This window comes from Simochromis diagramma, unplaced genomic scaffold (genome assembly GCF_900408965.1).
Source record: "Simochromis diagramma unplaced genomic scaffold, fSimDia1.1 OVJJ01000323.1, whole genome shotgun sequence".
Classification (NCBI taxonomy): Eukaryota; Metazoa; Chordata; class Actinopteri; order Cichliformes; family Cichlidae; genus Simochromis; species Simochromis diagramma.
Window position 1 is genome coordinate 507,245 of NW_024386770.1, and position 25,155 is coordinate 532,399.

Consider the following 25,155-nt stretch of genomic DNA (forward strand, 5'->3'; position numbering starts at 1 on the left):
ATTTCTTTCAAAATAAGAAACACATCTATAACACGGCAAAAGACCCAGGGAAACTGAGTTAACGATAAAAAACCCTGAAAACCATACATTTCACATCCGAGCCTCAACTCTCATGACCCGGTACCAAACGACTCATGGACTGATACCGGTCCATGGGCTGGGGGTTGCGGACCGCTGCTCTTATTGATATATGTATTTGGTTGGATGACCATATGTACGAGTATGGGAAACCGACCAGTGGCCTTCGCTAGGCTGACAGAGGTTCAAGCTCTTGGACGGGGTTTTAGTACGCAGAACGGCATATGGTGGAATACAAGCAAGCTGACGATGAGGACCAGTCCATGCAGCCAAGCTGATCAGAGAAGAAGGCACGTGGCAGGAGTGTTTTGCTTACGGGAAGAAGGCACATTTTGAAGATGCATGTCCTTCTCGGCTAAAAGATGTTGCCCATCAGCAGTGGTAGGGATACTGACAGCTGCTACTGAGAATGTATTTCCCCACCTATCATGTCCTGCTAAGCTCACACCTTACTCCCATACTTACTCGTAAAGCACGCTAATCAATTCAATGGCCGTACAAAACTTCATGGGTGAGACCAAACTCAGAAGCTGGGTCTCCTTTTAGTTCCCCTTCCTGAACTGTTGCAAGAATTTGGCTAGCCAACATAACTCACCGCACTCAGGAAATTCAGTTAACATTATCCGGCAATCAGTGAACAATGCACTTTCAGATTTCATTAACCACGTTGTGCTTGTCTACCTGGACGACATTCTCATTTTCTCCAAGAATCAAGTAGATCATGGGGCGCCTCTGTCAATGCGCCCCAGGGCAGCTGTGGCTACAATGTAGCTTGCCATCGCCAGTGTGTGAATGTGTGTGTGAATGACTGAATGTAGTGTGAAGCGCTTTGGGGTCCTTAGGGACTAGAAAAGCGCTATACAAATGCAGGACATTTACCATTTACCATGTGAAACAGATCCGACTCATCCTGCAATGACTTCTTGAGAACCGTCTGTTCATGAAAGGAGAAAAATGCAAATTCTATGTGCAGACTCTGTCCTTTCTGGGGTTTATTTTTGAACAGGGGCAGCTGCGGGCAGATCCGGCTAAGGTCAGGGCCTTGGTCGAGTGGCCTATGAACTGTGGCCTAAGAAGCCCAAGAACTGGGAGGAACTACAGAGGTTCCTGGGATTTGTGAATTTCTACCAGCGATTCATAAGAGACTTCAGCAAAGTGGTAATTCCCCTCAATCACCATACTTCTAGTGTGCAAGAGTGCAAACTACTTGAATTGATCTTATTTGTCAGGTTACTCCATTAAAATCCTCTTCTACAGAAATCCTGAAGGGGAAAATTAGCCAAAGAGATGAAAACCTGTGTTGACTTATTCACTTTTGAACCACCCTAAGTTATTTGAGAGTTTCTTTTTGAACTTTTTTTTGTTTTTTTCATCATGCTTGACCTAATATGTCTGACCTAGCAATGGAAAAAAAATAAAATAAAAGTCAGTCAGCATTAAGTTAACGTTTCACTAGTGAAGTTGAGCTGAGCAAGGATCTGGACTGATGTTACTTGGCATCAAGTAACATCAAGAGGATTGAGTCATTAAAAGTCCAGCATGATTTCCTCAGTGAGTGAAAAAAACTTCAGCACTCTAATGAGAGGGGGGGAGCGTTGCAAGAGTGCTGCAAATGTTCCATATGCACTGCAGGTTTGTTTTCTTTTTCTATGAACTGTTTTCACAGATTGACTTTTTTTGCTTTTGTGGTTTCCTTAGAGGTATATATATTTCATTCAATCAACAATTTCAAAGGTTTTTATTAGCCTTTCAATTGATTTTTGTGGTAATTAATGTAACATTTTTATTATTCATTCTTGTGTAAATGCAAATATGGCTGTTATTGTGTAAATACTTATTATGTACTTCACACACATGGAGAAATGCCAAACTGCCTTTCATTGTTCTTGTAACAGTGACAACAAAAAGCTATTCTATTCTATTCTATTCTATTAATGTCTTTGTTGCCTGAATATTGTTGGGTTTTGATATCTTTTGCAGGGAAGCGCTGTTGTAGATGGAGAATCTAACGATACTGACTCCTCTCAAACAGCCAATTGTGTTTGAACTTGAAGGCTTCAAGTTGCTTCCTGATCAGTTTTTCCAGCCTGGATGAGTCCTTCTTTGCTGTGCTGCTCCCCCAGAACACCACACCATAGAAAAGTAGTCCAGCAACCCCTGACTGGTAAAACATCCTCAGGAGCTTCCTGCAGATGTTAAAAGACCTCATCCTCCTGAGGAAGTACAGTCGGCTTTGGCCTTTTTTGTACAGGTGCTGCGTGTTGCATGAGCAGTCCAGTTTGTTGTCCACCCACAGCCCGAGGTACTTGTACATGTTGACCACCTCCACTTCATCTCCCTCTATCTGAACTGGCAGTGGACCTGGTCTGGACCTCCCGAAGTCCACAACCAGTTCCTTGGTCTTTGAGGTGTTAAGTTGCAGGTGGTTTGTGTGACTCCATGTGACAAAGTTCCTCACCAGACTTCTGTACTCCTCTTCCTGGTCATCCCAGATACACCCCATGATGGCCGTGTCGTCTGCAAACTTCTGAATGTGGCATAATTCAGAGTTGTAGCAGAAGTCAGAGGTGTACAGGGTGAAGAGAAGAGGGGACAGCACAGTTCCCTGTGGTGCTCCTGTGCTGCTGACCACAGTGTCAGACATGATGTCCTTCAGCCTGACGTACTGTGGTCTGTCGGTGAGGTAGTCGGAGATCCAAGCCACCAGGCAGGGGTTCACCTCCATCCTGTTCAGTTTTTCCTGAAGCAGACAGGTATTGTATTGTATTGAAGGCACTGAAAAGGTCAAGAAACAGGATCCTGACCGTGCCTTTTCCCCCATCCAGGTGTGAGTGGGCTCTATGTAGGAGGTACAGGATGGCATCCTGTACCTCCTCCTTGTATGCAAACTCCTTGTATGCATCCACCTTGTATGCAAACTGCAGTGGGTCCTGGGCATGTTGTACCTGTGGTCGGAGGAGGTTGAGGAGGAGCCGCTCTAGAGTCTTCATAAGATGTGACGTCAGTGCCACCGGTTGGAAGTCATTCAGCTCATTGGGCCGGTTCCTTTTGGGGACCGGGATGATGCAGGATGTCTTCCAGAGGGTGGGCACTCTCCCTAGTCGCAGGCTGAGGTTGAAGAGGTTTGCCAAAATCGGGCACAATCGGTCGCGATACAGCCCTTTGTCTTTTGCGCTGATTTTGAGCATGGTTCTGGCAGTCCCGAATCCAACACTCCAACACTGTGCACTTGTTTTGCTTTCTGGCCTACTGACATGGCGCCGTGATCCCACAATGCACTGCGGCGTGACGTCAACTCCAAAGCCCTATTAGGATAACCATCTTAGCAGGGGCGACCGCGTCCTCACAAAAGTTGAGATAGTCTGTCAGACAGTGTGTCGCCCCCTCTATCTCCTCACCCTGTGGGTTCAGAAGCACATCCCAATCTGTGGTGTCATAACAGTCCCTCAGAGCATCCTCCTTTTCTGGGGTCCATCTCCTAATGGAGCATGTTGTCACAGGCTGCCTTTGGACAAAGGGTGTGTATTGTGGCTGTAGGTAAACCAGATTGTGGTCTGACTTCCCTAGTGGGGGGACACATTAGCATACAGTAGGTCAATTGTCCTGTTACTCCGTGTGGGACAATTCACAAACTGGTTAAAAGCAGTCAGAGTAGAATCCAGTGTGGCATGATTAAAGTCTCCAGATATAATAATGAAAGCCTCAGGGTGTTGTGTCTGCAGTCTTGCTGTAACTGTGTGTATTTTCTCACAGACAGCTGCTGCGTCGGCCCTCGGAGGGATGTAAACACACACACAGATCACATGACTGAACTCCCGAGGTAGATAATACGGCCACAAGCTAATACCTAGCAGCTCCAGGTCCGGTCGGCATACCGATACTTTAACGGAGACGTGTCCAGGGTTACAAAATGTAAAAAATGTTAAAATGTAGACAGTGAGTCCCCCACCTCCGCTTTTTCCGCTGGCCTGTGTCCCTTATCGGCTCTCACGGATGTGAATCCACATAGATCTATGTTAGCCTGCGGCGTTAGCTTGGTAAGCCATGTCTCCGTGAAGATAAACAAACTGCACCCACGGTAGAGTCGGTGGTTGTTCAGAGCACACAGTTCATCAATCGTATTCTGTAACAAGTTCACGTTGCCCGTTATCACTGTCGGGATTGATGGCTTGAATCGCCTTTGGTGATCTGCTTTCCTCACTCCAGCCTTGCAGCCTCTGTAGCTCCTGTTTCGCTCGGCTGGGATGTTGTGTCTCATGCCAGTCTGTGTCTTTGTGTTTAGTGCCAGCAGCTCCATTCTCGAGTAGATGAAGGAGCTGGTTCCAGAAGTTTTAAAAAGTGCGTTATCCATACTATATCTAAAAGGTAGAAAGTAAAGTAACTTGTTAAGGTTCAAAAATTGAGGAAGGAGAGTACAAACAACCATGGTCCAGAAGAGCTTGGTCAAACAATTGATTTTAATGAAATACACGCGTGGGGGGACCAGCTCCGTTCGCAGACAGCGCTGATCTCCGACTAATCAAAGCATAAGCAGATATTTTATACCATCAGGGCTTGAATTTAATGACGCCCCTTCAACGTCAGATACATTTCATACATAGGTCAGGTCAAAACCACAATGACTTTTAACACAGTTTAAAAAGGAACATTGTCTCTATCTTCATGGCAGATGTTTCCTGTCAACCTTTTGATTTTCACTTCTCGTCTGGAACACCAGACCCACATCCTGCAAGAAACTGTTCCTCTTTTTGCAGAGACAATTTCGCAGTTGCAAGCAAACATGACTAACCTCTCACCTATAAATGAGTCTATGTACTGTGTGTGTGTGTGTGGGTGTCAGCATGAAATGCACTCAGTTTCCCCCCTCGCCTCATCAGCTGAACCTTGTAACCTTTTCCACCAGACAGAAGGCCAGCACGTACACAACTGAAACAATATGTGTAATATATTGAATAAATGTCCTAATCAAGAACCTCTACTAAAAGCTTAATCAAAATATATAAATGAAATAAAAGATAACAATGAATAACCTGGTTATTCAAACAGCATCATCCAAACAGCTCCTCAGAATAACCTGCACTTAGACTCTGCTTTCGGTTTCACTTCTGCAAAAGGCACACTCTGCAAACCTGCAATTTCCTGTCAGCCTGCAACTTAGTCTTTCTGAAAGACGCACACTGTTTAAACATCTGAATGCAATATCAATGCTGTAGATTATATTATTAATGCAATGGTAATGATGATGATTATTAACAATAGCAGCAAAATAATTTCCCTGCTCTCCACAAACTAAAGGAAGGTGGAGAAAAAAAAGTTTGAAAGACAGCGCCATCTTGAAACTTCCAATGCTATTAATACACAGGTTTAACGATCAAAAGAAACTGAATCGTGTTTAGAAGATAAAATGCCTGTGTTCATTTAGTGCGTTTTCATGAGGAGACAGGCTGAACAAAACACATGCTCTATTGTTCACATGTTAAAATGTGTGAAACGAGGGAAGGTTAGGGTTGAAAATGTTTGATTTATTTTACTAAAATAAGCAGTTATAATTATTTTCATACACACATTGCGAATGTGCTCATAAGAGTTGGCACTCAGTCTTTTGAAGGCCAAAAGCTTTGTTCCGCGTGATTGTCTGGACTGATATATTGTATACTGAAATGACTTAGAGTGCAGAGGGGTAATTACAAATACACTTAAACACATAGATTATGATTAGAATAAGTCTCTGGGTCAGAGAGCTCCGAATATGATATTCTAAACCAACTTTGAATCACTAGAAGAACAATGGATAATAACAGTAGATTATTAAGGCTAGGCAGAGAGGTGTTTTTGTTTTCTGTCTCTTACAGAGAAAGGAGCAGACACTAGATGAGGTCACGGAGATACGAGGATCCTTGGCAGCAGAAGCCGAGACTGCCAAGATAGCAATTGGGGGTCAAGGGTCATGCCATTTGGGCTCCTGCTAGTCACCTCGTGAGGATTCTAGAACCACAGCAATAATCACGAAGGGGGTTGGTGGAAATCCAGAAGCACTGCACCAAAGAGGCCGGAGGTCCTGACTTGGCTGAGTCAGAAAAAATCCCGGACCTCAGGGTATTCCACCCCTGAGTTTGAAGCAAGAAGGGGAAAAGAGCGCAGAGAATCACCCGTCCTGGAAGATTAGCTGTTTAACTGTAAAGAAGGTCACAAGCCCCTCAGAAAGAGGTTCTTGTTTGAGCACAAAGGTGGCAGCAGGAAACAACAAGAATTGGGTGAAGCTGGAAAGTAATGGGAGGTCTGAGAGTATTAGCATAAAATCACAAACTATTACGAAAGCTATGTCAATTGCCCGAATACAGCAGTCATCCCACATGTGGTCCATCCGTTAAAGGGGGAGAGAGGGCCCAGAGAAAGAAAAGAAGCGTAACAACTAGGAGAACCGACACCTAGTGAGTATAAAGATAGCAATCTGTGGCTAGATTGGCTAATTTAAAATACAAAAGAGCAAAAGGTGTTAGACTGTGTGGCGTGCGGAGGCGCCCGCCCACATGTATTCACTGAACCTGGTCCTCTGTATCCCATTGATACATGGGGGACTTGGTTGTATGTTAAAATTAACTGGAAGTGCTGTTTCTACAGGAAACTACTCCACTTTGGCCAGGCTGTCCCCACAAATTTACGACAAAACAGGTCCAGGACATTTCACCCCGAGAAAAGCTAACTATATTTGTTTTAACATCACGGAGAAGCTCGCAGCTATTAACGGGAGACTGAGAGACCAGTGTCGGAGTGTTAAAAACAGCTTGAAATTCTCAATTACCATCATAACCCGGCTACCCCTTCGGCGCCAGCTCAAGGCTGGAGCCGAACAACAACTCCCTGATAACGACTGTGTTGAGTCTGTTCCTTCCCATTCCCTACAAGGCCACCTGGGTTGGCTGGAAGACTGTTTACTTAGCCTGGCAGGGCGAAGGACACTGTCTCAGCTGAACTATGGACACGCACACACATACATATACTGATACTGATAAGCACTCACTGACGCATCACCCTCCCTACCCCGGATCCAACGCCACCTCCAACGCTTACCTCCCCCATGATGTGGACATCGGGTCAGCTGGAGGCGCAGTCGAAAGATTGCAGCGGTCCCAGATCAGATGTACACACTGGAACTCTTTCCCATGTTGCTTGTCTGTGTTTATTGTGTTATGGTGTGTTGATACCTGTGCATTCCTGTATTATCCTTTTGTGTTGCACATTTCAATGTTTTTTTTCCTCGCTACCTGGCCTGACCTGTCTCCCCAATGTGATGTTTGTATTGTATGTACGGTCGGCAAGGTCTGTCATCTCGGTTGTAGGCAAAAGACCTGCAACTGACAAATAAAGGCTATCTCATCTCTCATCTCATTTAATTTTACAGTAAGCAATCAGGGAAGCCACAAGCACGACACGGGAGATGTCGACTCTGACTGGTGCGCTGTGACGTATCTGTCCAGAGGAAAGGTAAATCAAATCGGTGAGTACAGGCTATTCGTCAGAATCCCTAGCTGGACTTCTGGCCTGTGTGCCATGGTACGTGTTGGGGCGCCTTTAGTTTTAGTGGGTGAAAAGGGGGTGCGACTGGGTGAACCCGGCATTGCCCAATTAACAGCTAGGCGTGGATGCAATGTTTTGAGGAAGCGCTCGATAGGCTCATTTGACCTTTCTGTGGGTTAACCAACGTGTATAGAGGCTATTGGGCTGCCTAGAGGGGTTCCAAACGAATATAAATTGGCTGACCAAATTGTGGCTGGGTTTAAAACGTTGCCAGTAGATGTGGGGATTACTTCAATTATCCCAATTACTCCAAATTAGACTGTGGACCTTATTAATTACGTCCACTAAAATGTGCTTAGGTACGCAAACGTAACTTGTGATGCAGTAGAAGGATTAGCAGAGCAATTAGGACCCACTTCTCTTCTCAACAATACTCCCCCTGATGAAACTGTGACCAGAGCACTGGAAGGCCTGAAGACCTTGTCTAAACTCACGTATGAGCTCTTGGGAGTTGACAATCCGCTGGAGGAGGGGTTGACCTCTTTCTCTGGGCAATGGACAGGTTGCATTATGTCCATTAGGGTTTTCTTATTATAGCTATTTTGGTAACTTGTGGGTGCTGTGTGCTTTCTATTGGAGGATTATTGGTAAGGGCCCTGATAACAAAGGAATTGCCTTGAGTTTTCATGAACAAAGCACCTTTGATCTTATTATCATTGCAATTACATCATTCAAAATCTGAGGCAATGTGGACACCCTCTGGGAGTCTGTGCCTATAAGACAGCGGAGAACAGTGACAAACAAGCTGTGCGTTGATGTATTAGTCTACCAACAGCTTTACATCAGCTTTTCTATAACTCAGCCTCATTGTTTTCACTACTGTAAAGTTCCTCCTGTAACTTTTATTGTTTCTGATAAGATCATATGGACTTACTATCTCATAAGATCTGTAAGTGTAAAATAACGTTCTTTCAGGATGATGGAGAACTACACCTACAACAGCTACATCCTCCAGTTAGAGGGCTTAAACACTTCAAAGGATTTTCTCTACCCCGCCTTTCTTTTCTTGTTTTTTTCCTACCTGTTTATAATGATTATAAATGTGGGCATTACTATTTTGATTTTCATGAACAAGAATCTTCACCAGCCCATGTATCTCCTTTTTTGCAACTTGCCATTGAATGATATTCTTGTAAACTCTATCGTGGTGCCCCGTTTGCTTATAGACCTTATGAGACCTCCATCTGAGCGCCTCATTAGTTATTATCAATGTGTTGTTCAGGCCTACATTGCGCACTTGGTTGGAACCACAAGTCACACTGTTCTCATGATTATGGCCTATGACAGATATGTGGCCATTTGTAATCCTTTTCACTATGTTTCCATAATGACCAACAAAATGATGATCAAGCTGACAGTTTGTGCCTGGGGAGTGGCCTTTGTTTTGGTCGGGATTCTTCTAGGTCTGACCATACGACTGAGTCGATGCAGGACTTTGATCACAAACCCCTACTGTGACAATGCCTCATTGTTTAAACTTTCCTGTGAAAGTGTGGTCATTAACAACATCTATGGTATCACTTTCACTGTGGCTCTTTATGTGGGCTCTATAGGGGCAATGGTTCTTTCCTATACAAGCATTGCAGTGGTTTGTCTGACCAGTAAGAACAAGTCTTTGAACAGTAAAGCGTTGAAGACCTGCAGCACTCATTTGGTTGTTTATCTGATTTTGACACTTAGTGGAATGGCACTTATTACTCTGCATCGCTTCCCTCAGTACACAGAGTACAGAAAAATCTCTGCTCTTCTGTGTTATATGATTCCAGGCAGTCTGAACCCCATTATTTATGGTGTGCAGTCCAAAGACCTACAAAAAGCCCTTTTGAAGTTTTGTGTATCCAAGAAGGTTTTGGCATCATAAACAGAATGTGTTTCTGTTTGTTTTTATAGAAATTCAACATCTAAAGGGAGATCATCTCTGACAGCTATTTTAATCATAATTAGATGGAAGTTAATGTTTTTGCTGCTGTAAGAAACTAATCTATAAAACTTTAGTCAGCATTTCAAAATGTGTGTATGTTTGTGTAAAATAAAAGCTTAAGCCAATCTGTGGTTTTGTCTCATTCATGAAGTTTAATTTACATTAGATGATGTTAAAGACAAAAGCAAATATTCGCTATCTGCTGGTAAGCCTTTGTTAAACACAGACACAAGGACTGTGCAGTTTTATTGGAGCTAAATACATAATTAGTATTTAAGAAAGAACATAATGGTATGAAACCAGCAATAACACCCGGTTATACCGATGTAATGAATCTTAAAGGCCAAGAGAATACCTTTGCATGGAAGTAGTTTTTAGTATTCTTACTTATACCATAGCTTTCATTTAAAACATAAAAATTTTGTTCTTACTACTGTGCATATGTTGGCAAATCAGACTGGAAGAGTGAATTAGGAACAGTTCACAAAATCAGCACATATCACCGTTTTGGTTCAGTATTGTATATGTAAGAAACTGAACCTAAACTGAAAGAATAATAATAAGTGTGTGAATGCGAGAGTGAATGAATAGTGGAAATTAGTGGAATTGTAAAGTGATTTGGGTGCCTTGAAAAGCAGTATATAAATCCAATCCATTATAATAAGGCAATTTGGCATTAGGCATGTCATTGTGATAATCTTAAGTGAGATTCTTGTACAATAAAATTTGAGTTGTTGATTTCCAAATGCATTTCATTTGTGAGGCAAAAAAAAAAACCCCATTAAGATTGTTTTCTTTAAATTCATAAAGTTACTGCATAAAGTACATCAATAGTTACTCATTCTCTCATGTTAACTAAAAGGAAAATGTTTTTAAAGAGTATGATTTTTATGCTAAAATACAATGACCCTGCCATCTGTCAGACCTTTCGTGCATGTTCAGAACACAAAGTGTATAAAGTTCAGTCTTTTTTTTGACTCTTGGTCTGCTTCACCTTCTTCACTTTGCGGCCTAGTTCTCTGTGACAAAAACAAATTACAAACAGAGATTAACAATAACCCAGTTATTTATAATACAATAAGGTTTTGGAGGGAAATGCACAAAGGGTTGGGCAGAGATTTTTTTGACTCCTTTATTGAGAAACAAAGACTTTGTTCTAGGAATGTCTCGCAGTCTGTTCGATATGTGGCATAACAACAGGCTAAGGGTGATTTGTATTTAAACAACACACTGGTGAACTTTCAGCAACTGGATTCAAATTTTAATATTCCTAGAGACAATTTTTTTGGGCTTCCTCCATGTTTGTAATTTTGTTGATTCTGAAATTTCACAATCTGCAGAAACAGCTCTATATGAAGATTTGGAGACTTTTCTTATTAAACAAAAAGACAGAACTCATTTTATTTCTGCCTTTTATTCTTTACTATATACTCATCGTAGCAGCACATTGAGTGCTATTCATAAATGGGAGAGAGATCTTAATAATCAATATGTGGAGGAGGAGTGGAAACATAGCTAGATCTACTTTTACTTGCAACTGTTTGCAAGATACCCAATACAAAATTCGACACCGCCTAACTCCTAATGTCTGCATAAGATTACACCTGATGTGTCTGTATCAAATGTCAAAAAGAAACTTGTACCTTTTTCCATTACTTTTGGCAATGCAAACTAATTAAAATATTTTGGAGTTCTATATCTCAAGATCTGAGTAATATCTTTAAGAACTGGATCCAAAAGGACCCTGGATATTTTATTCTTGGTTTACCTTCAAAAGAATTAACATTAACTTACTCACAGCATAAATTATGTGATAAAATATTGCTGTTAACTTGGAAATGTTTTCTTATTCTTAAATGGGTTAACCTCCTAAGACCTGAACTCTTCCACGGCATGCATTTTTAATTTCTCTTTGATATTTGGGCTGATTGGAACCCAATGAATGTAAAAACAAAGAATTACTGTTTTTTTTTTTTTACCCGATTTTTGTTTCTAAGAAAAATGAGAGCCACATATGAAGAAAATCGTTTTAAATTTTGATAAAACAGAGGCAGTGTAATGTTCTCGTAAGTGGATATCAGTCCCTTATGGAGCTAAATTTAGTATTTTGGTCTAGACAACCCAAAATGTGATTTTAGATAGTGACTGGATTGCTTTTGAAATGCCTTTGAAATTGAACTTGATCTTTCAGGTCCATGCAAAATAAAAACATCTTCACAATACAGCTGGAGGGTTTAAATGTCCCACAGGAAGCCACATATGCTATGTTTCTTTTTCTTTTTTCTCCTACTTGTTTCTAATTGTTGCAAATGTGGGCATTGCTGTTTTGGTTTTTGTTGACAAGAGTCTTCACCAGCCCATGTATATCCTTTTTTGTAATCTGTCCATTAATGATTTATTTGGAAACTCTATCATGATCCCTCGTTTGCTTGTAGACATGTTGAGGCCTCCGTCTGAGCGTCTCATCAGTTATTATGAATGTGTGGTCCAAGCTTTCACCACACATATGTTTAGTACCACAGCTCACACAGTGCTTATGATAATGGCCTTTGACAGATATGTAGCCATCTGTAATCCTCTGCGTTATGCTGCAGTAATGACAAATAAGATGTTGATGAAGCTGACAGTTTCTGCCTGGGGGGTGGCCTTTGTTTTGGTTGGTCGGTCTGACCTTGAGACTGGGCCGATGCAGAACTCTGATCAAAAGCCCCTATTGTGACAATGCTGCACTGTTTAACCTGTCCTGTGAGGATGTGTTCATTAACAATGTCTATGGCCTCACTTTCACTGTGCTTTTGTTCACAGGTTCTATCGGTAGCATGGTTCTTACCTATACTAAGATTACTGTGGTGTGTCTAACCACTAAGAACAAGTCCTTGAACAATAAAGCCTTGAAGACCTGCAGCACTCACCTGGTTGTATATCTGATTTTTTTGTTCAGTGGTATGTCCATAATCACTCTGCATCGCTTTCCTGAGTACTCAGGGAGCAGAAAAATTGTTGCTGTCCTGTATCACATCATCCCTGGAAGCCTCAATCCCATCATTTATGGTATGCAATCCAAAGAGATATATCAAAAGTTAAGTTAAAGAAGGTTTTGCCATTATATTAAAGACAATTTTCAGGGTTATTTGAACAGTTTGAAGTGACATATTAATGTTTTTTAAACTGACAGTGTGCAGAGATTGCAACCTGATTGTAACCAGGGCGCCACGATCTTCAGTACGTTGGACTTGCGCAACGCCTACCATCTGGTGAGAATCCGTGAAGGGGATGAGTGGAAAACGGCCTTCAATACTCACCTGGGCCATTTCGAGTACCTTGTGATGCCGTTCGGCCTGACCAACGCCCCAGCCGTGTTCCAGGCTCTTGTTAATGATGTTCTCAGAGACTTTATTAACCGATGTGCTTTTGTCTACTTAGATGAGATTCTCGTCTTCTCCAAATCTGCAGCACCTACTGGAAAATAGGCTCTTTGTTAAAGGAGAGAAATGCGACTTCCACATGGATTCAGTGGCATTTGTGGGCTACATCATCACCAGTGGGGATTTGAAACCTGACCCGTCAAAAGTTCAGGCAGTGTTGGACTGGCCCAAACCACCCGATCGCCGGCAGCTTCAGCGCCTTCTGGGGTTTGCTAACTTCTACAGACGTTTCATCAGGGATTTTAGTAAAGTTGCTCTGCCTCTCACTAGGTTAACGTCACCCAAGGTGCCATTCCAATGGGACCGGCTGGCTCAGGAAGTCTTCTCTTGCCTCAAGGAACAGTTCGCCACCGCCCCAATCCTTCGCCAGCCAGACCTCTCCCTGAAGTTCATCGTGGAGGTGGATGCATCAGAGACTGGAGTAGGGGCCGTGCTCTCTCAACAGTTCGAGGGTAAGCTCCACCCCTGTGCCTTTTTCTCCCGTCGTCTTTCCCTAGCCGAGAAGAATTATGACATCGGAGACCGCGAACTTCTGGCCGTGAAGCTGGCTCTGGAGCAGTGGAGACACTGGCTGGAGGGGGCTACACAGCCGTTTATTGTATGGACTGATCATAAAAACCTTGAATACATCCGCTCGGCGAAATGGCTCAACTCATGGCAGGCCAGGTGGGCTTTGTTTTTCACCCGGTTTAATTTCACCATCACTTACAGGCCAGGCTCTCGAAACGTTAAACCAGACGCTCTTTCCTGGCAATTCGCTCCAGTCGGAGAGAAGTCCGACCCTGGATCTGTTCTGCCTGCTTCCTGTATTATTGGAGCTGTTACGTGGGAGATCGAAGAGCTCGTCCGGGAGGCACAAGAAACCGACCCTGATCCTGGCACGGGCCCCCCTGATCGACTCTTCGTTCCGGCGGCTGTCCGGTCCTGAGTGCTCCAGTGGGCTCACACAGCCCGTTTTTCCTGCCATCCAGGAGTTAACCGCACCACTGCATTCCTGCGCAGGTATTTCTGGTGGCCCGCCCTCATTAAAGACTCACGGGAGTACGTAACCGCCTGCACCACTTGTGCTCAAAATAAGTACTCCAGTCAACACCCGTCTGGACGTCTGCAGCCACTCTCCACACCCAGCCGACCCTGGTCCCACATCTCTCTGGATTTCGTCACTGGTCTGCCACCATCTGCAGGTAACACTACAATATTGACCATTGTTGACCGTTTCTCCAAAGCTGCCCATTTCATTGCGCTTCCTAAGCTCCCTACAGCCTTGGAGACTGCCTGACTCCTCACCACACATGTTTTTCGGCTCCATGGCATCCCTGAGGACATTGTCTTGGACGGGGCCCTCAGTTCGCGTCATGGGTGTGGAAGGAGTTCTGCTCTGCCATAGGAGCCAAGGTCAGCCTCTCCTCTGGCTTCCATCCTTCCGCCATGGATGGAGTATGCTCACAACAGTCACACATCCTCTGCTACCGGCGTGTCACCCTTCAATGCGTCTCTGGGATACCAACCACCTCTTTTTCCCATGGTTGAAGGTGAGCATACTGTTCCATCTGTCCGACATCACCTCTGCATGTGTCGCAGGGCCTGGCTGGCCACTCAGGCGGCTTTACTCCGGATGAAGGAACGCAATAAAGCGCTCGCGGATCGCCACCGGACAGCCACCCCTGAATATGTGGTGGGGCAGAAGGTATGGCTCTCCACTCGATTCATGCCCTTACGTGCTGAATCTAAAAAACTCTCCCCCAACTTCATCGGCCCGTTTGAAATCAGTGCTATAATCAACCCTGCATCCGTCTGATTGGCACTGCCACGCAATATGCATGTTCATGATGTATTCCATATCTCTCAGGTCAAGCCAGTGGTCTCCAGCCCGGTGTGCCCTCGTTCCAGGCCCCTGCCGCCGCCCCGGCTCGTGGATGGCCAGCTGGTTTACACCGTCTCGTGCATCATGGACTCCCGGCGCCAGGGTCGGGGATTTCAGTACCTGGTTGACTGGGAGGGCTACGGGCTAGAGGAACGTTCCTGGGTGCCCCGGTCAGCTATCGTGGATAGGGGTCTGCTCCGGGACTTCCACCGCCTGCACCCGGGTAAGCCTGGTGGGTCGCCGGGAGGCTCCCGTTGAGGGGGGGGGGGGTACTGTCATGGTCCCTGTGCCTCCCCGGCCAGCCCAGTGTGGCCACAAGTTTTTGTTGTTTTTCTCTCTCTCCCTCTCTCTCTCCTACCTGTCTGCCTGGGCGGAGCTCTGATTGGGCTCCTGCCCTTGGCCCACGCACCTGCAGCTGATCTCGAGTGAATTGCAGTTGATCCCTGGCTCTTCTTAAGGCTGGGGCTCTGAGCTATTCGTTGATGGAATATTGAGTAACCCTCATCAGTATTGCCTGGCTTCATTGTGAATCAGTTGTTCCCGTGCTTGCCGCCGACTTACCCTCGTCTATGTTTATAGGTTTATTTGGACCCGCCCGTTTTGACTCCGTGAGTGTGAGTGGGTTGCTCGTGTGAGGAGTGTTTGGACAAGGAGCGGAGCAAGTGTGAAGAAGTGTGTTTCCCCGGCCTATTGATCCCCGGGACCCTGGTGTTTCTCTCCACCCCCCCTTCATGTGTACATAGCGCACTGGAGTGATTAATAAAGTGTTGTTGAACCATGCTACCTCAGTCTGTGCCTGAGTCCGTCCACCACCGTGACAAACCTGGCTTAATAAATGAGATCTTTGCCAACTCGATCCGTTGTCAGTATTACAAATTTACTTTTCCAATTCTATTAATATGAATTAAAGTCATTACATTTCTATCAGTACCAGATTGCTAAAATAAAAGGGAGTAATGCAACACTGCTGAAACTGCTTCTGAAGCACTGCTTTTTGCACTCTATCTGCTAGGGGTGCAACAATACTCGTATCGATATTGAACCATTCGATACAGTGCTTTCGGTTCGGTACGCATATGTATCGAACAATACAAAATTTTTAATTTATTTTATCAACTTTCCTTCTGACGATGCTGTCTGTGTTGAGCGCTCAGTGGATCTGCGCTCGACAGTGCAGCCTAGGCGGAGTAGTCGAACGCAGATTCACTGAGCGCAGGGCAAGCTAGCGAGACAGAAGTTAAGCTCTCCTTGCAACATGGCAAATTGAACCTCCCCCACCCTCATTCTGGCGTTTGGAACTATTTTGGTTTTCATGTGACGGTATGACCCTGAAGGTAAGCGCGTCATGGACAAAAGTAAAACAGTATGTCGGATGTGCCACGCAATGCTCAATTACATGGGTGGGAACTAGTGCGTTAGCGCAGTTAGCTCGTTAACGTGTTGGCCGTCCAGCCCCATGCACGGGGCGATCCGTGGTAGCTTGTTAACGGAGATTTGCCGTGTTGTGGCGTTAACGTCATTTCAACGAGATTAACGCTGACAGCACTAGTGGGAACACAACGAATATGACTGCACATTTACTCCGACAGCATCCTAGTGCAAAGACAAGTGGAAGCAGACAAAAACAACAAGCAGGCATGCTACAAACTTTATCCGAGTCATTTAGACAGCCGTTAGCATATGATTCTCCTTATGGGGACCTGATATGTTTAACATTCTGCTGAGAGTATAGCCCAGAAGAAGCGTATAGTATAGCTTTTATTTTGGAAAGAGACATTTCTCTGTAATAAACTCTTTTCCAAAGATGAGTGATTCCTCAATCAGATTTATTATTTTGTTACTTTGTTGTTTCAGCAACATTAAATTTAAAAACAGTACTTCTGAGTTAAAATATATATTTATAATTTTAATAAATGACAAATTAAAAAGGCATGAACATTTTTTTTGTATCGAAAAAATATCGAACCGTGACACCAAAGTATTGAACCGAACCGAACCGTGAATTTTGTGTATCGTTACACCCCTACTATCTGCGTGTATTATAAGGAAAAGATGGAAAGAAATTCCTTGTCAAAATAAAAGATATCTGAATGAATTGAAATGGTAAAATGCTTGTTCCTACTAATTTGGTAACTTGTGGGTGTTGTGTGCTTTCTCTTGGAGGATTATTGTAAGGGCCCTGATAACAAAGGAATTGCCTTGAGTTTTCATGAACAAAGCACCTTTGATCTTATTATCATTGCAATTACATCATTCAAAATCTGAGGCAATGTGGACACCCTCTGGGAGTCTGTGCCTATAAGACAGCGGAGAACAGTGACAAACAAGCTGTGCGTTGATGTATTAGTCTACCAACAGCTTTACATCAGCTTTTCTATAACTCAGCCTCATTGTTTTCACTACTGTAAAGTTCCTCCTGTAACTTTTATTGTTTCTGATAAGAGCATATGGACTTACTATCTCATAAGATCTGTAAGTGTAAAATAACGTTCTTTCAGGATGATGGAGAACTACACCTACAACAGCTACATCCTCCAGTTAGAGGGCTTAAACACTTCAAAGGATTTTCTCTACCCCACCTTTCTTTTCTTGTTTTTCTCCTACCTGTTTAGAATGATTATAAATGTGGGCATTACTATTTTGATTTTCATGAACAAGAATCTTCACCAGCCTATGTATCTCCTTTTTTGCAACTTGCCATTGAATGATATTCTTGCAAACTCTATCGTGGTGCCCCATTTGCTTATAGACCTTATGAGACCTCCATCTGAGCGCCTCATTAGTTATTATCAATGTGTTGTTCAGGCCTACATTGCGCACTTGGTTGGAACCACAAGTCACACTATTCTCATGATTATGGCCTATGACAGATATGTGGCCATTTGTAATCCTTTTCACTATGTTTCCATAATGACCAACAAAATGATGATCAAGCTGACAGTTTGTGCCTGGGGAGTGGCCTTTGTTTTGGTCGGGATTCTTCTAGGTCTGACCATACGACTGAGTCGATGCAGGACTTTGATCACAAACCCCTACTGTGACAATGTCTCTTTGTTTAAACTTTCCTGTGAAAGTGTGGTCATTAACAACATCTATGGTATCACTTTCACTGTGGCTCTTTATGTGGGCTCTATAGGGGCAATAGTTCTTTCCTATACAAGCATTGCAGTGGTTTGTCTGACCAGTAAGAACAAGTCTTTGAACAGTAAAGCGTTGAAGACCTGCAGCACTCATCTGGTTGTTTATCTGATTTTGACACTTAGTGGAATGGCACTTATTACTCTGCATCGCTTCCCTCAGTACTCAGAGTACAGAAAAATCTCTGCTGTTCTGTGTTATATGATTCCAGGCAGTCTGAACCCCATTATTTATGGTGTGCAGTCCAAAGACCTACAAAAAGCCCTTTTGAAGTTTTGTGTATCCAAGAAGGTTTTGGCATCATAAACAGAATGTGTTTCTGTTTGTTTTTATAGAAATTCAACATCTAAAGGGAGATCATCTCTGACAGCTATTTTAATCATAATTAGATGGAAGTTAATGTTTTTGCTGCTGTAAGAAACTAATCTATAAAACTTTAGTCAGCATTTCAAAATGTGTGTATGTTTGTGTAAAATAAAAGCTTAAGCCAATCTGTGGTTTTGTCTCATTCATGAAGTTTAATTTACATTAGATGATGTTAAAGACAAAAGCAAATATTTGCTATCTGCTGGTAAGCCTTTGTTAAACACAGACACAAGGACTGTGCAGTTTTATTGGAGCTAAATACATAATTAGTATTTAAGAAAGAACATAATGGTATGAAACCAGCAATAACACCCGGTTATACCGATGTAATGAATCTTAAAGGCCAAGAGAATACCTTTGCATGGAAGTAGTTTTTAGTATTCTTACTTATACCATAGCTTTCATTTAAAACATAAAAATTTTGTTCTTACTACTGTGCATATGTTGGCAAATCAGACTGGAAGAGTGAATTAGGAACAGTTCACAAAATCAGCACATATCACCGTTTTGGTTCAGTATTGTATATGTAAGAAACTGAACCTAAACTGAAAGAATAATAATAAGTGTGTGAATGCGAGAGTGAATGAATAGTGGAAATTAGTGGAATTGTAAAGTGATTTGGGTGCCTTGAAAAGCAGTATATAAATCCAATCCATTATAATAAGGCAATTTGGCATTAGGCATGTCATTGTGATAATCTTAAGTGAGATTCTTGTACAATAAAATTTGAGTTGTTGATTTCCAAATGCATTTCATTTGTGAGGCAAAAAAAAAAACCCCATTAAGATTGTTTTCTTTAAATTCATAAAGTTACTGCATAAAGTACATCAATAGTTACTCATTCTCTCATGTTAACTAAAAGGAAAATGTTTTTAAAGAGTATGATTTTTATGCTAAAATACAATGATCCTGCCATCTGTCAGACCTTTCGTGCATGTTCAGAACACAAAGTGTATAAAGTCCAGTCTTTTTTTTTTTTGACTCTTGGTCTGCTTCACCTTCTTCACTTTGGGGCCTAGTTGTCTGTGACAAAAAGAAATTACAAACAGAGATTAACAATAACCCAGTTATTTATAATACAATAAGGTTTTGGAGGGAAATGCACAAAGGGTTGGGCAGAGATTTTTTTGACTCCTTTATTGAGAAACAAAGACTTTGTTCTAGGAATGTCTCGCAGTCTGTTCGATATGTGGCATAACAACAGGCTAAGGGTGATTTGTATTTAAACAACACACTGGTGAACTTTCAGCAACTGGATTCAAATTTTAATATTCCTAGAGACAATTTTTTTGGGCTTCCTCCATGTTTGTAATTTTGTTGATTCTGAAATTTCACAATCTGCAGAAACAGCTATATATGAAGTTTTGGAGACTTTTCTTATTAAACAAAAAGACAGAACTCATTTTATTTCTGCCTTTTATTCTTTACTATATACTCATCGTAGCAGCACATTGAGTGCTATTCATAAATGGGAGAGAGATCTTAATAATCAATATGTGGAGGAGGAGTGGAAACATAGCTAGATCTACTTTTACTTGCAACTGTTTGCAAGATACCCAATACAAAATTCGACACCGCCTAACTCCTAATGTCTGCATAAGATTACACCTGATGTGTCTGTATCAAATGTCAAAAAGAAACTTGTACCTTTTTCCATTACTTTTGGCAATGCAAACTAATTAAAAGATTTTGGAGTTCTATATCTCAAGATCTGAGTAATATCTTTAAGAACTGGATCCAAAAGGACCCTGGATATTTTATTCTTGGTTTACCTTCAAAAGAATTAACATTAACTTACTCACAGCATAAATTATGTGATAAAATATTGCTGTTAGCTCGGAAATGTTTTCTTATTCTTAAATGGGTTAACCTCCTAAGACCTGAACTCTTCCACGGCATGCATTTTTAATTTCTCTTTGATATTTGGGCTGATTGGAACCCAATGAATGTAAAAACAAAGAATTACTGTTTTTTTTTTTACCCGATTTTTGTTTCTAAGAAAAATGAGAGCCACATATGAAGAAAATCGTTTTAAATTTTGATAAAACAGAGGCAGTGTAATGTTCTCGTAAGTGGATATCAGTCCCTTATGGAGCTAAATTTAGTATTTTGGTCTAGACAACCCAAAATGTGATTTTAGATAGTGACTGGATTGCTTTTGAAATGCCTTTGAAATTGTCTTGTTCTTTCAGGTCCATGCAAAATACAAACAACATCTTCACAATACAGCTGGAGGGTTTAAATGTCCCACAGGAAGCCACATATGCTATGTTTCTTTTTCTTTTTTCTCCTACTTGTTTCTAATTGTTGCAAATGTGGGCATTGCTGTTTTGGTTTTTGTTGACAAGAGTCTTCACCAGCCCATGTATATCCTTTTTTGTAATCTGTCCATTAATGATTTATTTGGAAACTCTATCATGATCCCTCGTTTGCTTGTAGACATGTTGAGGCCTCCGTCTGAGCGCCTCATCAGTTATTATGAATGTGTGGTCCAAGCTTTCACCACACATATGTTTAGTACCACAGCTCACACAGTGCTTATGATAATGGCCTTTGACAGATATGTAGCCATCTGTAATCCTCTGCGTTATGCTGCAGTAATGACAAATAAGATGTTGATGAAGCTGACAGTTTCTGCCTGGGGGGTGGCCTTTGTTTTGGTTGGGATTCTGCTCGGTCTGACCTTGAGACTGGGCCGATGCAGAACTCTGATCAAAAGCCCCTATTGTGACGATGATAAGATAACTCTTTATTGTCATTGCACAGTCATACATAGTACAGTAGTACAATGAAATTGGAAAACTGTCCTACGTCGGCACTACATATAACACAACACGACACGATATGACACATCACAACGCAACAAACAACACAACACAGCATATTAACTTAGTATAAAAAATAAGTGTATGTGTATTGCACACTGTTATTATTGCACATTAATTATTATTGCACCTTGTTATAAATATAAATATTATTATTGTTATTGTTTTAAACATTGTTACCTCCCCCCTAAAAAAGTCCAGGGAGGTAGCCAGTCAGGTCAGCTATTTACATTGATCAGGGCTGTTGCCCTGTTGTAAAAGCTGTCCTTGAGTCTATTTGTTCGGGACCTCAGCAGCCTGAACCTCCTGCCAGACGGCAGCAGCTTAAACAGCCGGTGTCCTGGGTGTGTGCCGTCCCGTAGGATGCTGCGTGCCCTCTTGAGACAGCGAGTGCTGTACAGGTCCTTCAGGGAGGGAAGAGGATGTCCAATGATTTTTTGGGCCATATTGATGACCCTCTGGAGTGCCTTTCTGTGTGCTGTGGTGCAGCTGGAGAACCACACACCGATGCAATATGTCAGCACACTTTCAGTGGAGCAGCGGTAGAAGACGGTCAGCAGCTCCTTCTTCAGATCCATTTTTCTGAGGATTCTCAGAAAGCGGAGACGCTGTTGGGCCTTCTTTAAGACCGCAGAGGTGTTAGAGCTCCATTGGAGGTCTGTGTCTATGTGCACACCCAGAAACTTGAAACTGGAGACCCTTTCCACACACTCCCCGTTGATGCTGACAGGCTGCAGCTCGGACTTCCTCCTTCTGAAGTCAACTACCAGTTCTTTTGTTTTGGTGGTATTGAGGTCCAGGTTGTTATCTGCACACCAATCTGACAGCCTCTGAACTTCAGCTCTGTACGCAGTCTCATCTCCCCCTGAGATGAGCCCCACCACGGTGGTATCATCTGCAAACTTGATGACTGTGTTGTCTGGGTGGGAACTAACACAGTCATATGTGTACAGAGTGTACAGTAGGGGACTCAGTGCACAGCCTTGTGGAGAGCCGGTGTTGAGGCTGAGGGCTGAGGAAAGATGAGGCCCCACTCTAACTCTCTGTACACGGTCTGAGAGGAAGTCTCTGATCCAGCGGCAGGTGGTGGAAGGAAGTCCAATTTCCAGCAGTTTAACTATTAGTCTGTCCGGGAGTATCGTATTGAAAGCAGAGCTAAAGTCAACAAAGAGCAGCCTGGCGTAACGGCCCTGCACTTCCAGGTGAGAGATGGTGGTGTGGAGCGTTGTAGCGATGGCATCTTCAGTTGATCTGTTAGCTCTGTATGCGAACTGGAGCGGGTTGAGTGTGGATGGCAGGCAGGACATGATGTGACGTCGGACCAGTTTCTCGAAGCACTTCATTATAACAGGTGTTAGAGCAACTGGTTGGTAGTCGTTGAGGCTGCTAATGTTAGTACGCTTTGGCAGTGGAACAATTGTGGCTGACTTTAGCCACGGCGAGATGCAGGACTGGGACAGTGAAGTGTTGAAGATCTTGGTGAAGACCCCAGCCAGCTGGTCTGCACACTCTTTTAGGACCTTTGCGGTTACCCCATCTGGTCCGGCGGCCTTCCTGGGGTTCACTGCCCTCAGTGTGTGCCTCACCTCATATTCCTGCACTATGAGGCTTGGGCTGCTGCTGCTGTCCGATGTTTTTGCTGCTGCTGCCTCTGGTCCCTTCACCTCAAAGCGTGCGAAGAAGTGGTTCAGCTCCTCCGCAAGCTCCGCGTTACCCTCAGTCAACGTGGTATTGCAAGGTTTGTAGTTGGTTAAGTGCTGAACTCCCTGCCATACCTGTCGTGAGTTGTTGGTGCTGAAGTGGTCTTCGATCCTTCTCTTGTACGCTGCCTTGGCCTCTCTGATGCCTCTTTTCAACTCAGATCTGGCTGCACTGTACTCTATACCATCACCGGATCTAAAAGCGGCGTCACGTTGCTTCAGCAGGACCTGGACCTCTTTAGTCATCCAGGGTTTCTGGTTGGAATACACCCGGAGACGTTTGTCCACAGTGACACTGTTGACACAGAAGTTAATATATGAGAGCACTGATGTTGTGTGCTCTTCAAGGTCCTGATGTTCGAACACGCTCCAGTCCGTGTTTTCAAAACAGTCCTGCAGCTGGTGTGATGCACCTTCTGGCCAGGTTTTCACAGTTTTTGTGACTGGGGGGGCTCTTCTCCTAATGGGAGTGTATGCAGGGATCAGCAGCATGGACATGTGGTCTGACAAACCTAGATGTGGTAGAGGGGTTGCTCTGTAGCCTTTTTGGATGTTGCTGTAGGCTTTATCCAATGTGTTTTTCCCCCTCGTTGCACATTTAATATGCTGTTCAAATCTGGAGAATACTGACCTCAAATCAGCATGGTTGAAGTCCCCAGCTATAATGTGCACTGCGTTTGGATGGGAGTTCTGCTGGTTGCTTATTGTCTTGTGCAGCTCCTCCATGGCCGAGTTAGCATTAGCATCGGGTGGTACATACACGGCCGTTACCATGACAACAGTAAACTCGCGAGGTATGTAGACGGGTCTGCACTTCATAGTCAAATATTCCAAATCCGGGGAACAATGGCTGTCTACAGTCTTTGTGTTTTTGCACCAGCTGTCACTGGTGTAGATGCATAAACCCCCTCCTTTGATCTTACCGGGGTGGCTGTTCCTGTCGTGACGGTGGACCGTGCGGCCTGCTAGCTCAATAGCCAAGTCCGGAATTGATGGCTGCAGCCAGGTCTCTGTGAGTAATATTATGCTGCTGTCCCGTACACACTTGTTGACTGCAATTTGTAATCTCAGTTCGTCGATTTTGTTGGTTATGGACCTGACGTTGGAGAGGAAAATACTCGGAAACGGTGGCTTAAATGGCTGTTTCTTTAGCCGAGCTAGTGGGCCTGCCCTGCAGCCACGCTTTTGCCTCCTTTGTTTACGTTTCCTCTTTGTCTTGCCGCTGGGAAGAACCAACCACGGAGACCCTGGAGCTCTTATTATGTCCTCCGGAATGCCGTGAAAGTGGTGGTAGTCCGATGTAATGCTCCTTGCACAGGGTAATCCAAAACTCAGAAGGTCCTGACGATTGTAGGTGGACTCTACTCGATGTATAATAATAAAAAACACATACATCCACACAGTTACATGTAGAAAAAGTAAAAAACAAAACACCGAACGTGAGGAGCAGTGAGCCGCTGCGTCTGTGCGCTCCGCCATCTTGAAACAGCTGTGCTGTTTATGCTGCATTGTTTAACCTGTCCTGTGAGGATGTGTTCATTAACAATGTCTATGGCCTCACTTTCACTGTGCTTTTGTTCACAGGTTCTATCGGTAGCATGGTTCTTACCTATACTAAGATTACTGTGGTGTGTCTAACCACTAAGAACAAGTCTTGGGATTCTGCTCAGTCTGACCTCGAGACTGGGCCGATGCAGAACTCTGTTGTAGCCCCTATTGTGACAATGCTGCATGTTGGGTCTGTCTAGCACAGGCCCATCGCTGGAACGAGACAATTTAAAACACAGCAAAAGCATTGAACATCAAGTAGGTAAAGTTCTTCGTGTTACTCATGCAACTCAAGGGAGACCTGCCTGGAGCCAAGTGTCGTTCCACCCACTTGACCTCCGTCAGACTCTCGTCCGCTCCCCCGTAACACTGCTCTTTTATTGAGGTTACATGAATATGCATAGGCTCATTAACATATGACGTCTACATACAAACAAAGAGTACCTTGCCTGTGCGTTGTGTGTGTGTGTGTGTGTGTGTGTGTGTGTGTGTGTGTGTGTGTGTGTGTGTGTGTGTGTGTGTGTGTCCATAAATGACTTCCCTAACTCTGCTGGTCTGGAAGTCCAGCAGTTCATCTAAACAAAAGGCACTTAGCCTAAAACAGATATAGACACGTTTATCCTACCATAGAACAATAAGACAAGGTACGACCTCTCCCATGCTCCCAGAGTGCTCTGGAATGCACACAAAGTTTGCAGACTATTAAGGATCA

At 43.4% G+C, this 25,155-nt stretch overlaps 3 protein-coding genes and 1 pseudogene across 3 annotated transcripts; all 4 read left to right on the forward strand.

Moving 5' to 3' along the window:
• The first annotated feature begins 7,955 nt into the window (after nt 1-7,955).
• Nucleotides 7,956-9,517, forward strand: LOC120737258 (olfactory receptor 146-like). The gene has a single exon (XM_040037864.1). The coding sequence runs from the start codon at nt 8,573-8,575 to the stop codon at nt 9,515-9,517; it is 945 nt and encodes a 314-aa protein (XP_039893798.1). The 5' UTR covers nt 7,956-8,572.
• Nucleotides 9,518-11,772: 2,255 nt separating this feature from the next.
• On the forward strand, nt 11,773-12,693 carry LOC120737267 (annotated as a pseudogene).
• A 4,242-nt stretch (nt 12,694-16,935) lies between these two features.
• On the forward strand, nt 16,936-18,310 carry LOC120737273 (olfactory receptor 146-like). Its single transcript, XM_040037886.1, has one exon. The coding sequence runs from the start codon at nt 17,366-17,368 to the stop codon at nt 18,308-18,310; it is 945 nt and encodes a 314-aa protein (XP_039893820.1). The 5' UTR covers nt 16,936-17,365.
• A 2,188-nt stretch (nt 18,311-20,498) lies between these two features.
• LOC120737975 (putative olfactory receptor 13C6) lies at nt 20,499-24,643 on the forward strand. Its single transcript, XM_040038951.1, is given in 3 exon segments — nt 20,499-20,653; nt 20,656-21,103; nt 24,396-24,643. Coding segments are annotated over 3 exon segments (816 nt in total). The 5' UTR covers nt 20,499-20,533.
• Nucleotides 24,644-25,155: the final 512 nt, after the last annotated feature.

What these genes read in the sequence shown, in the direction of transcription:
- LOC120737258 (XM_040037864.1), top strand. Translation starts at nt 8,573, where the DNA reads ATGATGGAGAACTACACCTACAACAGCTACATCCTCCAGTTAGAGGGC.
- LOC120737273 (XM_040037886.1), top strand. Translation starts at nt 17,366, where the DNA reads ATGATGGAGAACTACACCTACAACAGCTACATCCTCCAGTTAGAGGGC.